Source organism: Rhopilema esculentum, chromosome 8 (genome assembly GCF_057945365.1).
Source record: "Rhopilema esculentum isolate cy_ngs chromosome 8, ASM5794536v1, whole genome shotgun sequence".
NCBI classification, from domain to species: domain Eukaryota; kingdom Metazoa; phylum Cnidaria; class Scyphozoa; order Rhizostomeae; family Rhizostomatidae; genus Rhopilema; species Rhopilema esculentum.
In genome coordinates this window covers 1,009,453-1,023,314 of record NC_142822.1, presented here as the reverse complement: position 1 = coordinate 1,023,314, position 13,862 = coordinate 1,009,453, and the positions used below count along the sequence as shown (strand labels likewise).

Here is a 13,862-nt window from a genome sequence, read left to right as displayed (position 1 = left end):
GCTTCATCGTGCTGATGTAAGAGAACAATAGCGTAATGCCTTGAATAAGCGCCCGGGCGCATATTTAATTTTTGAGAATCCAGGGTTGGGGTTTATTCGAGAGAGGCGCTTAATCAAGAGTGGCACTTATTTAAAAAGTAGATTTGGGTGCAAATTGTGTTGTTCATTAATCTTTCTTGTTGAATTGCTTTCCAATTGTGTTCTCGTTGAAAATTCGAATAAGCGCCCATTTCTGAAGGTTGAAGGATGGACGCTTCTTCGAAGGGAGTCCTTATTCAATAACTTCACCTCTAGGGTGGGCGCTCATTCGAGGAGGGCTCTAATTTGAGGGAGGGGGGGGCGCTTGTTCTAGGCATTACGGTAGGTTGTTCGATCCATACTTTTTTTGAGATCAGTGGTCATGACTCAGGTCTGCCTCGATGGGAGTCCTTTGTATTGAGATCTTTCTTAATTCTACTCTATGCCCATTGATTCCCGTTGACTTAAATGAACTTTCTCAATTAATTTCCATTGATTCCCGTTAAAATTGTGGTAAAAAATAAAACACTTGCTTATGTATATGTTATTAGCCTGCATGCAGACTCAAAATTCCCTTTCAACTATATAATATATATTTTCACTATGATATTTTGTAGAGGGGAATCTGGCTTTTAAAAGGGCTGCCTCGCTTTGGTGACGAGACACTAAAAAACGATAGGCCTAGATTCACAAAATTTGTCCACGTTTAAACCAAAACATCACAATGAGTTACTTTTCTTATATCAATCATTTTGTTGCAATCATTGGGGCAGTTTTCCTCCGATGGACTGTTTCACTCAATCCGTACTCAGGTAGGCTGGAAATTTTAAAATTATTTATGTTCGAAACCGTTTTGTAATTGTGGGTTGGGTTGTGTCTGCTAAGAAATGTTATAGCAGTCTGCAAAACATGACAGTTCTCGACAAGATCTTGTGTGTGCAAGAGCAAATAAAAATGTGTGCATGTGTACAACAGTGCTGACAAAATGTGCAATGTGTGCACACTATTCAGTTTTGGTAAACTATTCACTTTCTTAGCAATGCTTCCAATGGCCAAAATCAAAAATGTAGCCTAAGAAGGTTCTCCCCATGTGTGCGCAGCAATTTATTTCTGCCAGAGCGCTTTGGAAGACTTCATGAATCAATATTCCAGACTATAATTTGGTATGGTTTCATTCTTATGTTGTTTTTATTATTCTGGACCAATTTGATTATTATTATCAGTGGAATAGCATGAGTTATTGAACGACATCTAATTTTTAAAATTGTATTGTTTATGCAAGAATTTAAAAAGGGAACACCTAAAACACAATCCTAAATCAAATTTATGCTAATGAAAATAAATTCAAATTTCTTTTCATTAAGTAACATTTTTACAGCATGTTTATTAAAAATATATTTACTTATTGTCTTAAATTTAAAGATAAATTAAAGAATGATAAAGAGAATGTCTGTGAGTGTTGCCTAGGACACTGAGATAAACCTGAATTTCAAAAAATTATAAGAAACAGTAACAGAAAAAGATTACAATCTGAAAAAATAGAAAAATTACATGAAAGTGGATAAGGAGGGGAGATGAAATAGAGATTTTATGAGGAGAGATAAAATAGAGATTTTCAGAATTCATTAAAATGGAGTGGTGCAGAGTGGTTGGTTGTATTTATACTAATATAGGTATAGTAACAAGTTGAAAAGAAATTTACTGAATAAATTTTTGCTTGTTTTGGAGCGAATCTCTTCTGGTATTTGCTTCCAGATTTTGATACTAATAAAGGTAATAAATTTTTTTCGACAGTCTGTTCTCACCAGAGGGAGATATAATTGTTTTTTCGTAACCTGGCATGTTTTTCGTAACCTGGCGTGTTTTATAGTTGTGTCTTACACTAATTTTCTGAAATAATTCAGAAAGAACTTGGGTGCAGTTGTTGTTGTAAACATAAATTTTGCAGTTTCTAATTTAAAGAAATCTTTGACGTTGAGGATGCCAAGTTTAGAAAACAGGTTTGAAAAATTTGATCATTTTTTTCATAGTCATCATGCTACGTATGTTTTAAAATGGAGAAAATATGAACATTTGATTAATACCTACAGTCAAGGATGAGGGCAGAAGAGGGGTTGGGAGTGGGGCCTTGCCTTGTGCTGTTTCAACCTTTCTGTTAAAGAGTGGTGCTGATGTCGGAAATGATGCTATGAGTCCCCGCAATAAGTTATTGGTGGTATTGAAGTACACATATAAATTCATAAAACTTGATGACTGTACTTAACTTCTCTATAATCTACACAATGTGCTTGTTCTAATCCAGATCTCAACAAATTGCTCTGAGATACATCCACATACAGATAGGGTATGTGTTGGCTGAACCGCATGCCCTGCCTCTTTATTTCTCAGTACATGGCCATGTGACTTGCCTTACTGAACAACTGCAAATGAAAAAAACTGAGATCAGTTGCTTTCCTTTCAAAGCTTGATCCTCAACTCTTCTCCTGCAGTAAAAAGTGTCAAGAATCTTCCATAAGTATGATAGGTTATTGGTTGATAAAAGAACCCACTCTTATTTACTGAAAATTTATATCTTAAGAGCAAAAGGCCACTGTTTTAAATCAGGGAATGCAGTCAGAATTCTGCATGCCTGGAAACAAAATGTGCTGCAAACAAAGGTTGCTAGCCAGAATACACTGATTTTCACAGAGATTGATTTGCAACCTTGAGATCATAGTAAATCCTTCTTTCTTCTTACTTCTAGTCCATAAAATCCCAAGTCAATGCTCATCATCAAAAATGTAATATTTTGTTTTGCATTTGTTTGAATTCATTACACTGGTTGAGCTTGGTTTGATTTAAATGGCTTTCGGTGGATTAATCTAGAAATTTGGTAGATTAAATGGTTTTTGATGTAAATTGAAAGAATAAAGCTGGCTTTGTTTTGTTATGGTGGGCTACACAAATATCTTTCATGCACAGGTTTTAAGACATGGCCACTTGCTGAAAATGTATGGCTAAATGTCTACTGACCAAAAAGTCACTGTGTCTTGAAATTACTTCTATCTATCGTTGCCATAATAATACACCAAAACAGCAATGGCAACACTTTAGAACTAAATCCTGATTGATAAACTCTTTGCTGGGGCTCGACCCTAAACTCTTTGCTAGGGTGCCCTATACTGGGGGAAACGTTACCAACAATGCTTGGGACTTGTGCCGATCTCAGTCAGTCAATATTAACACATTTCAGTCAACAGAATGAAATTTATTTGGTAAATTATTGTCTTTTCCATCATAGATTCTTGTTAACTGCAAATAATTTTGTAAAAGCAGAAAAGGAATTTAGGATTCAAATTTTAAGACTGGAAAACTTATACTTCAGTTTCAAGCAAGTTTAAGTATATTTCCTCTTGAAACAAGTCTTTCTTTGCAGGAGAAAACAAGGCTCCAATGTATGGTGATTATGAAGCTCAGAGACATTGGATGGAGATAACATACAACTTGCCTGTTAAGGAATGGTAATTGTTTTACTATTTGTTGTACTTGTACAGGTACCCCCAGCTTAAATTGAAGTTCCTCAAGTTAAAAGTATGATTAAGGCCAAAATTATGTCTTGATTGTTCTGTCTATATGCACATATGCTATCACTGTCTTTATTGAAACTTCAGATTTCAGAGAGAAATCATCCAGTCCATGCAAGAATAGGTGCTCAAGCTTGATCAAGCCCACATGCACTTAGATAGTCTTTTGAGCTAAACCAAGTGACTTTTTCTAAAAAACCAAAGCCCCCTTAGTATTATCCATAAGTGTACTTTAAACAGTACAGAAAAACCATGCTGTTGAACTTTGGCATGTGGAGCCACCCTCCCCAAGCTTTTAGCCCTCATATTCTATAATATATACTCTATAGTCCCTGAAAACCCCAATATTTCTGTGTTTTTATTTTGTCTAAAATCATTGCTTAACTCCCTCCACCCCCTCAGCTTCCTCTTTGGTGTAATCCTTAGTTATGGAATCATCATCATCAGATAATAAGATAAGAAATTACATTTTGAAAGCAATTTTGCCAAAAGCCAAAAGCAGTCAACATTAATAAGAATGATGTTTAAAAGCCAGTTCTCAATTACATAAGGGATACAGTATAACAATTATTCTAGACTGGACAAACAATTTTCTGAAAAAATACTGAGCTATCTAAGAAGAACAAGTATAAGGTCCAATAAATACTGGATTTATTTAAATTTCCAAGCCCAGGGGCATGATCTATCAAGGGCCTCAAATGTTTGGTGCAACCTATAAAACGTTACTTTTTTTAATTGGTTTTATGATTAGATACTCATTTGAAATCTTTCAGGTATGTGAATTCAAGCAAAAATGATCTTCTCTACTGGGGACTTGATTACCCTCCTTTAACAGCATACCACAGTTGGTTTTGTGGACTAATGTGAGGCATTTTGAAATTTTCCATTTTTACAATAGATCCTTTATCACTTCCGTCTACCAGATTGCATTTTTCCTTCTTACTTTATGTAAACTCTCATGTATGTTTTTCATTATTTTTTTAACAGCATTTTCATAAGTTTATTAATCAATTAAATATTTAAGGGGATTTTCCTGGACCTAAGATAACAGTTTATAAATTGTAGGGATGCCAGTCATGATTAGTGCATTCTGTTTATTTCATTTATCTTCAATATGAGAGTTATGGAATTGTTTATTATGTAATACTAGGCCCCTTGAAATCAACTTCATAATTTTAAATGTCATAAATACCACAAGTTTATCTTTTAGCAAGTTGATGAGTAAGTTACTTTGTTTTTAGATCCAATTATATTGACCCAGTATGGGTGCAACTTGGTGTTTCTCGTGGCTTTGAAAGCTATCACCATAAACTATTCATGAGATACACAGGTAAACATAGATGGATATAGTACAGTTTCCACACTGCCAAAAAAGTCTCCAAAAGATATAAATCTAGATTAGCAGAATACATTTTTTGTGATGAAGCACAAGTGAAAACTGCCTTATACTTTCTTTATCACTTTGAATTTTTCTGAAGAAGGTAATATTCTTTTTAAAATTTGTGATGTGCTGCTGGCAATAGGTTTTTTTGTCTAAGAATAGCTTCTTTCAACTTTTCTGTTTTGATTTAACAATATTTTTCAGATTTTTTTTTAAGATTTTTCTATTGCAGAATTTCTTAATAAAATTTGTTTCAAGTTGCAAACCATTTGCTTCTTATGTGTGTTATAAATCATAAAAAAAGATTTAAACATGCAGATGTGAGAAAACAGAAGTAAATTTTTTTCTAGCTAGACTATAACAGCATCAATGCTGCTTTAGCCCTGGCAGTGTCATGAAAAAAGGGTTTAGGGGTAAATTGGAGTCCTAAAAAACTTCAGAAAAAAGATTAAATTTTTCTTCATCACGAAGTTTGTTTGTGTATTTGGATCGAACTCATTGTCTGCTCTGAGTTAATTTTTGTTGATTTCTGACCAGCCTTACTTTGAATCTTGGAATGCTGGTTTTTGTTGACTCTAGCCATTTAATGTACCACTAGGAATTTAGGACATTTTAGCTAATAGATATTTTTTATTCTAGTACTAACTGCTGATGTGCTAATTTACATGACTGCTGTCCTAGCATTCATTAATTCAGGCCTTCCAAAATTGACAGCAAGCAAAAAGGTTTGTTGCATTCTTGCATCACAAATAATTGTCACTTTTAGATGGCAAAACTGTCTGTTTACCTAGCTCTATTCTTACATGGAATTCCTTATTGTCAAGTGCCATCAAATTTTTGCTACACTGTGGTATTATATTAGATATAATTGCCCCGAGTTTAATGGGGGTAACTGAAATTTGGATTTCGTGAATTGATCCAAAGAAGTTCTTATTTTGTTATTTTTTACCAAAGGGTTGTATCTTCTGAGATTTTCGTTACATTTGCTAAACAATGTTACGCACTGCTTGCAAGACCCTTGAGAAACGGGCCATTTTTAAACTTGGAATCTTACCCCCAACAAATCTAATAAATAGCTTCCTATCTTCTATTGCATTATATATTAGATTTGTTAGTGTTGTCTGTATTCATGCTTATCCATTTTGCATCCCTTCCGCAGTGTTTTTCATCCTAAGCCATTTTTCTTTTGCGTTCTGTGTATCCAAACATTTGACTGTATTTTTCTACTATTTTTTTAATCGTCGTTCTTTCGTATTCTTCTTTGATGACGAAATGAATGCTCGTGAATATTTACTTGCAGTATGTTTGCTAGCTAGCATTATGCACAAGTGACTTGTTTCGTTCTATCCATTTCATTAATAGCATGCCGTATGCCTACCAGCATTAAGGATGTGTACAGCAAGTGATGTTATTCATTCACGTTTGTCTTGAAATTTTTTAGGGGGATCTTCAGTTGACCTAAAAATGCCTCAGGTCAGAAACTTTTCAGCTCAGCTCAGTCTGCTCTAAAATATACTGTCGCCTTACCAACGACAGTTTTTTCAACCATAGAAAAATTTCTATCTATTAGGGAAGATGTCAATTTTTCTACGCCTCAAAAAGATTTGGTCGCCTATTAATTATTGTCCTGATTCGTCCAATATGTAGCATTCACAAGCAAACGATATTTGACAGAATGAAAAAGCGTATGTTTAAGCATTTGGTCTACGACAGGTACAAAAATAACATCACAAATGACATTTGTTGATCTGCTGTTTTGTGGAGCTCAGAACTTGCAAAAATCTATAATGGGTTTCCTTTACTTCAAATTTTGAAAAATCTGTCGCTGTAAGGGAAATAATCTTATTCTGTGTGAGCACCACAATGGGCTTGTTTGATTGCCATGGTATGGTGTGTCCATTATACCATGGATCAAAGAAAACTGATTGGTCAACAGAGAGCCAATTTGACGCTTTTGTGTTATAAAACCAAGTCTCCTTTTGGTTTTTGCTCAGAGTTTGAGTAGCAACTTGAAACCATCCTCTCCTTTACACCAAAAGCGAAGTACACAATAAATTGAATTATCGTTTAAGTTGAATAAGTAGAATGTCCTGACTGTGTTGGTCGTGTATGTACTTTAGATAGACTGTGTTGGGTGACAAAAGGCAAATAACGATGTACGTTTTTGTTGACGTCCAAATCTCAGTAAACATTAAAAAGCCAAGGATAGTTTTTCAGATGACATGTTTCACTGAGTGAACCAAATAATTGTCTATCAAATTTTATACATTTTCTCTCTGAGAAGACCCAGTTTGATAGACACTGGCCAAAACCTCAATTTCACGGTAATTTTTTATGCATATCATATGGTGTCCGTATTTATAATTTATAGTAATCCATTTTGGAAAACGTTTTTTTTACCACTACCAGACAAGATGCAGTATTCGTTGTGGGTGAGGAGACTGTATTGAACAAAGTAATTGCGATCTTTTTTCTTCAACAGAACATATTGCTTGGGCTGATTCTTGCTTATCCTGGACTGATTTTAATTGACCATGGCCACTTCCAATATCCTTTTAATGATTCTTTTAAGGTTTCTGGTTATTCAATTACTACCAGACTTTTCAATTATTCATTCTACCGTTCTATTACAAAGTATGAATCGATTGACGTAATTAATTTCAGAGCAATTATACTATTGTTAGAATAGATTCTGAAATGTTGTTTTTTCAAAAAACTAACTTTCTTGGTTTCTTGGCTTTTTTTAATGTTTTGAGGTGTCTAGGCTAATTTTACATGTACATAAAATCGTACAGGTGGCTTTGATTTTTAAAAGATCAATAAGGCTTTAGAGGCAGTAGAAGTCTGGTTATTGCGCCTTTACCAACATTGTTTTGAAATATATTACTTTTTCTTTCACAGATTGATTTGACTTGAAAATAAAAAATTCTGATAAATCCGATTGATTAATTCATATTTTTAGATAAGCAGCTTTATGTTAAACTTTCCGCAAAAGTGACGGAATTTCTCTTTCTGTTTGGCCATTTGTTACACGGATTTTTATTGTCAGAAATGAATTTGTTGGGCCTGTGCAAATATGAGCCCTTTGCAAAGATGCAGAGGCATGGGTCCTCTTTTAGTTAGCAGCGTATACATTCCTTTACCTAGAAACAGGTACAATTGCATCAGTCTTGGTTTGTGTGTTTGGGCCGTCGTGTTACTTGTTCAAAAGCAGGCTATCGCTGGTGCAGTTTTCTTTTCATTGGCCTTGAATTACAAACAGATGGAGCTGTATCATGCATTCCCGTTTTTCTTCTATCTGGCTGGGTTATGTTACAAGCAAAATACTTGGTAAGCATGCACTGATCAGGACTAAGGTGCTTGGGTTTCTTCGAAAATAGGCTGTATTCCTTGTACTAGTATTTGCTTCTACAGTACCTTGCTTTGGAAGTACGTCCACTGAATGCAACATCAAATGTTTTACAAAGAAATGAGCTAGAAAGATTTAGGACAAATCTATCAACATAGCATAATAAGTACATATATAGCAAAGAAGACTTTCATTTTGCAAAATTATTTTGCCAAAGCTCTCTAATATCTGTCAGTCAAATTGCGAAAGTACTTTTATTCATGAAGGAATATGTAGCAATTGAAGAGGTTTCTGTTTAGGAATTCTTATGAACTTTCCCCATGAGTCACAATTTACGCTATTGAATTGAATTGATAGACGCTCGATCTGTTGTATCCTCCGCAAAGTGAGGCAGTAGCGAAGCAGAGACTTGTAGCGTAATCTAGAATGCTACCAAATGTAACTCACGCGTCAGATACAGTAATATTAATGAGCTATCTTCCAATTTTTGATACAGTAGTAATTTTTTCCTTCTGTTACCCTTTCCAAACAAATGAGGTCCTTCTGCATCGACGTTACTGCATTAAGAATGCAATTAAAATTATCTTCTTGATTTTTTCAGGTTTCAATCATTTATAAAGCTAGTTGGTATTGGTGTTGCAGTTATAACAACTTTCATAATTTGGTTAGTATACAATTTCTTTGTACTGGGTTGTTTTATCTCATACACATGTTGCGTGTTCCGCTGTCGTAACAGTTAGCGAAAGTTACCCGTACCTATCAATATTTTTTCGTGTTTTGACAGTAAAGGTTTAGGCTCTTTTAATCACCTTACGGCCTTAGAGGAAGTAATTGTCATACGAAACGTTTTTCCCTTTTTTCCATGTTTCGACCTTGTACTAAATTTTAGCTGAAAACCTTCATGTCATGCTACTCGATGATTATGCAACAAAGTCTTTATTTATTTTTAAAAAAGATCAGAGTTGTGCAAGGAATTGACCGGATCGAAAAAACCGAGCATAGATAGCTTTTTTTAAACATCTACGCAAGTTTATCTCTAGATATGATGTCAATAGTACTTTGTTTCAGCATTGCCCGCAGTGTCTATGCATTCCTTATCTTTCAACTTAGTTTCCTTTATGTCGCTGCAATCAAATATCATCTTACTATACGCAAGTTGATACAAAGCAATCTTACTTTTCGTTTTATTGGTTTCAAGTTTCCAAAAGCAATAAAACCATATCTACATATCCACTTGATCTAAGGCTTTGCTACTTTACGACATCAAAACGGAAGAGTACCAAATCTCAAAAACAGCTTAGACATAATCTGTTTAATATTCGTTGCGTAGTAACCTTGAAGTATCCTCGCCACCTGTCTTAACTTTTCTTCTTTATTCGTGTTATAGTTGGCTGCCGTTTCTAAGCGACTTATCCCTTGCACTTCAAGTGCTGCATAGAATATTTCCATTTGCTCGAGGACTCTATGAGGTAAACGCTTCTAAATCTTCGGTAGATGAACGAAAGACAGTAAACTTCCGATTACTCGAACCGGCGATAACTCGAGCATTTGCTAAGTCAAACTGATATAGATTCCCCTTGCAGATACTTTTATTCGAATATCCCCTCAGTAGCTCAAACATTTGCTATCTCGAACCATTTCATTGGTCCCGCGGATATCGGGAGTTTACTGTGCCTAGGTTCTTTTTAGGCATGTGAATATTATGAGACTTTTTCGAACTTTATTTTGCTGGATTTTGTCCATCTTGCTTCAATGCAAAAAATGTTTCTGTATAATCAATAAGTTATTTTGAACGTATGACTCCCTTTCTGTATTTTTTATTTCGCGGCAGATGTCGCTCATTCTAATGCCATGTTTTTGTCAGATTATTGTCGAAGTGAGGGTCCTATATTCTTTGAGAATACTTTGTGCAGTGTTCATAACGTACTTTGGTCTTAATGACACAGTGACTAAACCAATAATCAGAATAAAATTGTTACCATTTGTCATAGATGTTTTATTGCCCAGTGTTAAACTACATTAAACAATTGCCTTTTTCATATTGTGTCTAGGACAAAGTTGCAAACTTTTGGTGCTCGCTTTCCGTCTTGATAAAGATAAAAAATATCCTGTCCGTGCAACGTACAGTTCAGATGTGGTAAATCTTTAACGTTTTTTTGTAAATTTTCTGTTGTTTTATTTGCTTTTAAATTCTTTGCAAAGAAACATTATATATTGTAAGGCAATAGGGCTAGACTTTCTTATCAGCAGAATTGAAAAATTACTGACGTCTGAATAATTTTTGTTATATTTGGCAGTTTTAAGAAGTGGCAATTTCAAAAATAGGAAGCTCAGGTTCTCGAAACCTGCTTGCATATAATCAAACTTAGGTAAAAATTAAAGACAAAAAGTTTGTTTTAATTCCGCTATGAGATATCAGTTTTTATTCAAAGTGTGTCAGACACGGCTGTGCCTCTGTTACCCTTCAGAATTTACAAATAATTCTGTTAACTTTCCAATGTAGAATAAGGAGGCGTTAATGTTATTGGTTTGCTCTTTTTCATTTTCGCAGCCTTATCACCACGCTTCTAGTCTGCATTCCAACAAGCATTGATCTTTTCTTCCGACCAACAATAAAGAAGTTCCTTTTGAGTCTGGTAAGCCCCATATCGCCTATCCTCTTCCTGCAATATTTCGAAACTTCTTCTTTTTCTGAGATTAGCGCATATCATATCATGAATTTTCTCTAAAGCTATGCGTTTTTCTCAGACTCATTTATCGCCTTTCAGTTTCAGTTAGGTTGTTCATACCTATGATCTATAAATCATGTTATATATGAAACGACTCCTTTACCGGTCTTTCCTATACGCCTGATTATTGCATTAAACGTAAAACTCGGATTGCAACCGATTACTTCTTGTTCTATACACAAAAGCTTACAATGAAGATATTTCTGACGTTATTCTAAAAATTTTCTCCTATACAGGTAAATTGCTCTCTTGCGTTTTTCCTTTTTTCGTTCCAAGTTCATGAAAAGTCTATTCTAATTGCTGCTTTGTAAGTATTACTAAAGTTTCTTTGAAACATCACTTCCCCTTTATATAGTTTTTAGACTTTTTTTTAAGAATCCTTATAATACCGCCTTAAACTTTTGTTGCAAAATTTTCCTTCAAAATTTTCCTGCTCTATTATGTTTGATATTTAAGCCATTTTTATTAAGTATGCTTTGAAGTATGCTTATGTTGTAAATCTCCTTTTTATTTTTAATTCTGTGAGAAATGATCAAGATATATCTTATACAAAGTTATTATTAATTACTTTTGGCGATAAAAACAAATGTTGTTCTCTTCCATGAACAACTTAAAATTGAAATCTCTGCATTGATCGGTTTCTTATACGAAGAAATTTAATTTCATTCAATGAACACCGCACGAATTGGTCAATTCATATTTTTGGCTTGAAATCATCCTTCTACAAAATTCTGTCTAAAATCAAAAGACGTCTCTTAGCTTATAATCAGTTTGATTGTTATTGATTCAATAAGATGGCAAATATCAAATATAATTTTAGTCTTAGCATATTATGTACTTTGTGAGCAACAATTTCTTTATCTTTCTTGTCAATTATTAGTGCATTCTCAAAATGTTCTTGATATTAGTCATTAAAATTACGAATAAAGTCGTGTTTATTCACAAAGTGTGACGTTTGCCTATTTGCCACAAAGTGACGCCAGCTGGGGGGGGGGGGGGGGTGCATAAGACTTAGTTACCTTGAGCTGATTACTATAAATATATATTGAGGTCTGAACAATTTTTTTGCGGTACAGAATTTGAAAATGGCTTTGAAAAAAGCAAATATTTTACGACATACTAAAAGCTTTTTCTGACGTTTTATGCTCTGAGGAGTGTCAGACGAAAAGGCTTTTAGTATGTCGTAAAATGTTTGCTTTTTTCAAAGCCATATTGAGGTCTGTAAGTTAAAGTTACAGGCAATTTTTCATTTTCAGGCCCGTGTGCTTATTGCTGCCAACAATGCCTTTGGAATGTGTTTGGTTTTTGTTAATATCTACATTCAGGTAATATTTGCTTTTTTGTTACATGCCTTACTCAGTATCAAAGATGGGCATTTCTTTCTTTATTAGTTATTTCATTTTTAAAATATTATGAAATATTAGAATCCTAAATAGTGAAAAAATTATATTAATATTATTTAGACTGATATATATTATAGATGTGATATTTTTGTTTCTTTATGCTTATCATATTTTTCTGGCAGATGTATCATCTTCTGGATTCTAGTCAAATTTTGGCAGTGTTTCATAATTGAAATCATTGCCTTTTCCTTAAGATTTATTACAGTTACCATGCTTAGGTCAAGTAAATAGCAGAAAATTTATATTTAGGTAACTTGGTACCTTTATTGTGTTTATAAACCACGATTATTGACAAAATGCTTAGAAACCATATGGCTGAAAATTCGAATTCACACCCTGCTAAAAATCCACAGTTATGCATCCATTTCTTCGTAATCACTCAACCGAACTTTCTTCTTCATTTTTCAGCATGTATCCTTTACTTGAAAGGGATGGGCAAGCAATTTCTTACACTGCCTTGATGTTATTGTTTCTTATATTGGCCAATCAATTCCTCGATTTGAGGAAACAACCCAGAGCAACTCGAGTTCTAGTAAGTGCCCGATCTTCGTAATGTATTTAGCGTTTAAGCTAGGAGCAAACAACATCAGAACAAAAAGATTAGAAAGAAGTTTCTTGTCTATGATAATTGTTTCTTGTATCAAGTGACTTCCTTTTGAATCAGGGGGGTTTTGTCCGTTTTTTTCTCAGCGTTTTCTTTTTAGAATTTTTTCATCAAAACTTATAAATTTCTAATTTATACTTGATTTTCGTTTTGTCCACGTTTCAACGTTATAAAGCTGTTTTGTTTAATTATAGAAAGTATTCAGTATATAATGACTATTACAAACTGAAAAGTTTGCTAACTAGACAATATTCATTGGTAGAACGCAAAATGTATTGTTTTCATTTTTCCGATCCATTTCGAAACTATATTTTCATAGAACTACTTCAAATAGCACTCTTACTTTAAACTCTCAAAAACCTTTCGTATTGATTCAATCATATGATATTTTTTCAGTTTGGGCTTTCCATTGCTGGCTCAGTCGTCATACATCTACTGGCATTAACCATCACTCCACCACAGCGTCTCCCTGACTTGTTCCCAGTCCTCTTTGCCTTCTATTCCTGCGGTCATTTTCTGTTGGCCTTGCTTTATTTCAACTACATTCAAATCGCAAATAAAACCTCAAAAGACGACGTTTTCTCACAACAAGAAATTAAAAGTAATAAAAAGAGTTCTTGAAGACTTTGATGAAGGACTATTGGCAAATTTGCATCTTTTATGATTCTATTAATTATACTCAACATAAGATTGAACACGTGCTTGTAATTATTTAAATAATTCATCCTTTATTCTCTACTTTGAAAACTAGCAATCAACTAAACAAAATATTGAAGAACCATTTACTTATGAGATGAAGAATTAAGTTCAGGTGT

At 34.0% G+C, this 13,862-nt stretch overlaps 1 protein-coding gene across 1 annotated transcript; it reads left to right on the top strand.

The window, feature by feature from the left end:
- The first annotated feature begins 704 nt into the window (after positions 1-704).
- Positions 705-13,849, top strand: LOC135695170 (dolichyl pyrophosphate Man9GlcNAc2 alpha-1,3-glucosyltransferase). Its single transcript, XM_065214164.2, has 15 exons — positions 705-830; positions 3,434-3,518; positions 4,355-4,444; positions 4,823-4,911; positions 5,602-5,687; positions 7,445-7,509; positions 8,116-8,292; positions 8,913-8,975; positions 9,699-9,780; positions 10,363-10,448; positions 10,863-10,947; positions 11,277-11,347; positions 12,297-12,365; positions 12,852-12,975; positions 13,444-13,849. The coding sequence occupies exons 1-15, from the start codon at positions 743-745 to the stop codon at positions 13,666-13,668; spliced, it is 1,485 nt and encodes a 494-aa protein (XP_065070236.2). The 5' UTR covers positions 705-742; the 3' UTR covers positions 13,669-13,849.
- The last annotated feature ends 13 nt before the right edge of the window (positions 13,850-13,862 follow it).

What these genes read in the sequence shown, in the direction of transcription:
- LOC135695170 (XM_065214164.2), top strand. Translation starts at nt 743, where the DNA reads ATGAGTTACTTTTCTTATATCAATCATTTTGTTGCAATCATTGGGGCA. An exon ending in TCTATTCTAATTGCTGCTTT is followed by an intron (nt 11,348 to 12,296) that starts GTAAGTATTACT and finishes TTTCATTTTCAG; the next exon opens with GCCCGTGTGCTTATTGCTGC. An exon ending in CCAGAGCAACTCGAGTTCTA is followed by an intron (nt 12,976 to 13,443) that starts GTAAGTGCCCGA and finishes ATATTTTTTCAG; the next exon opens with TTTGGGCTTTCCATTGCTGG.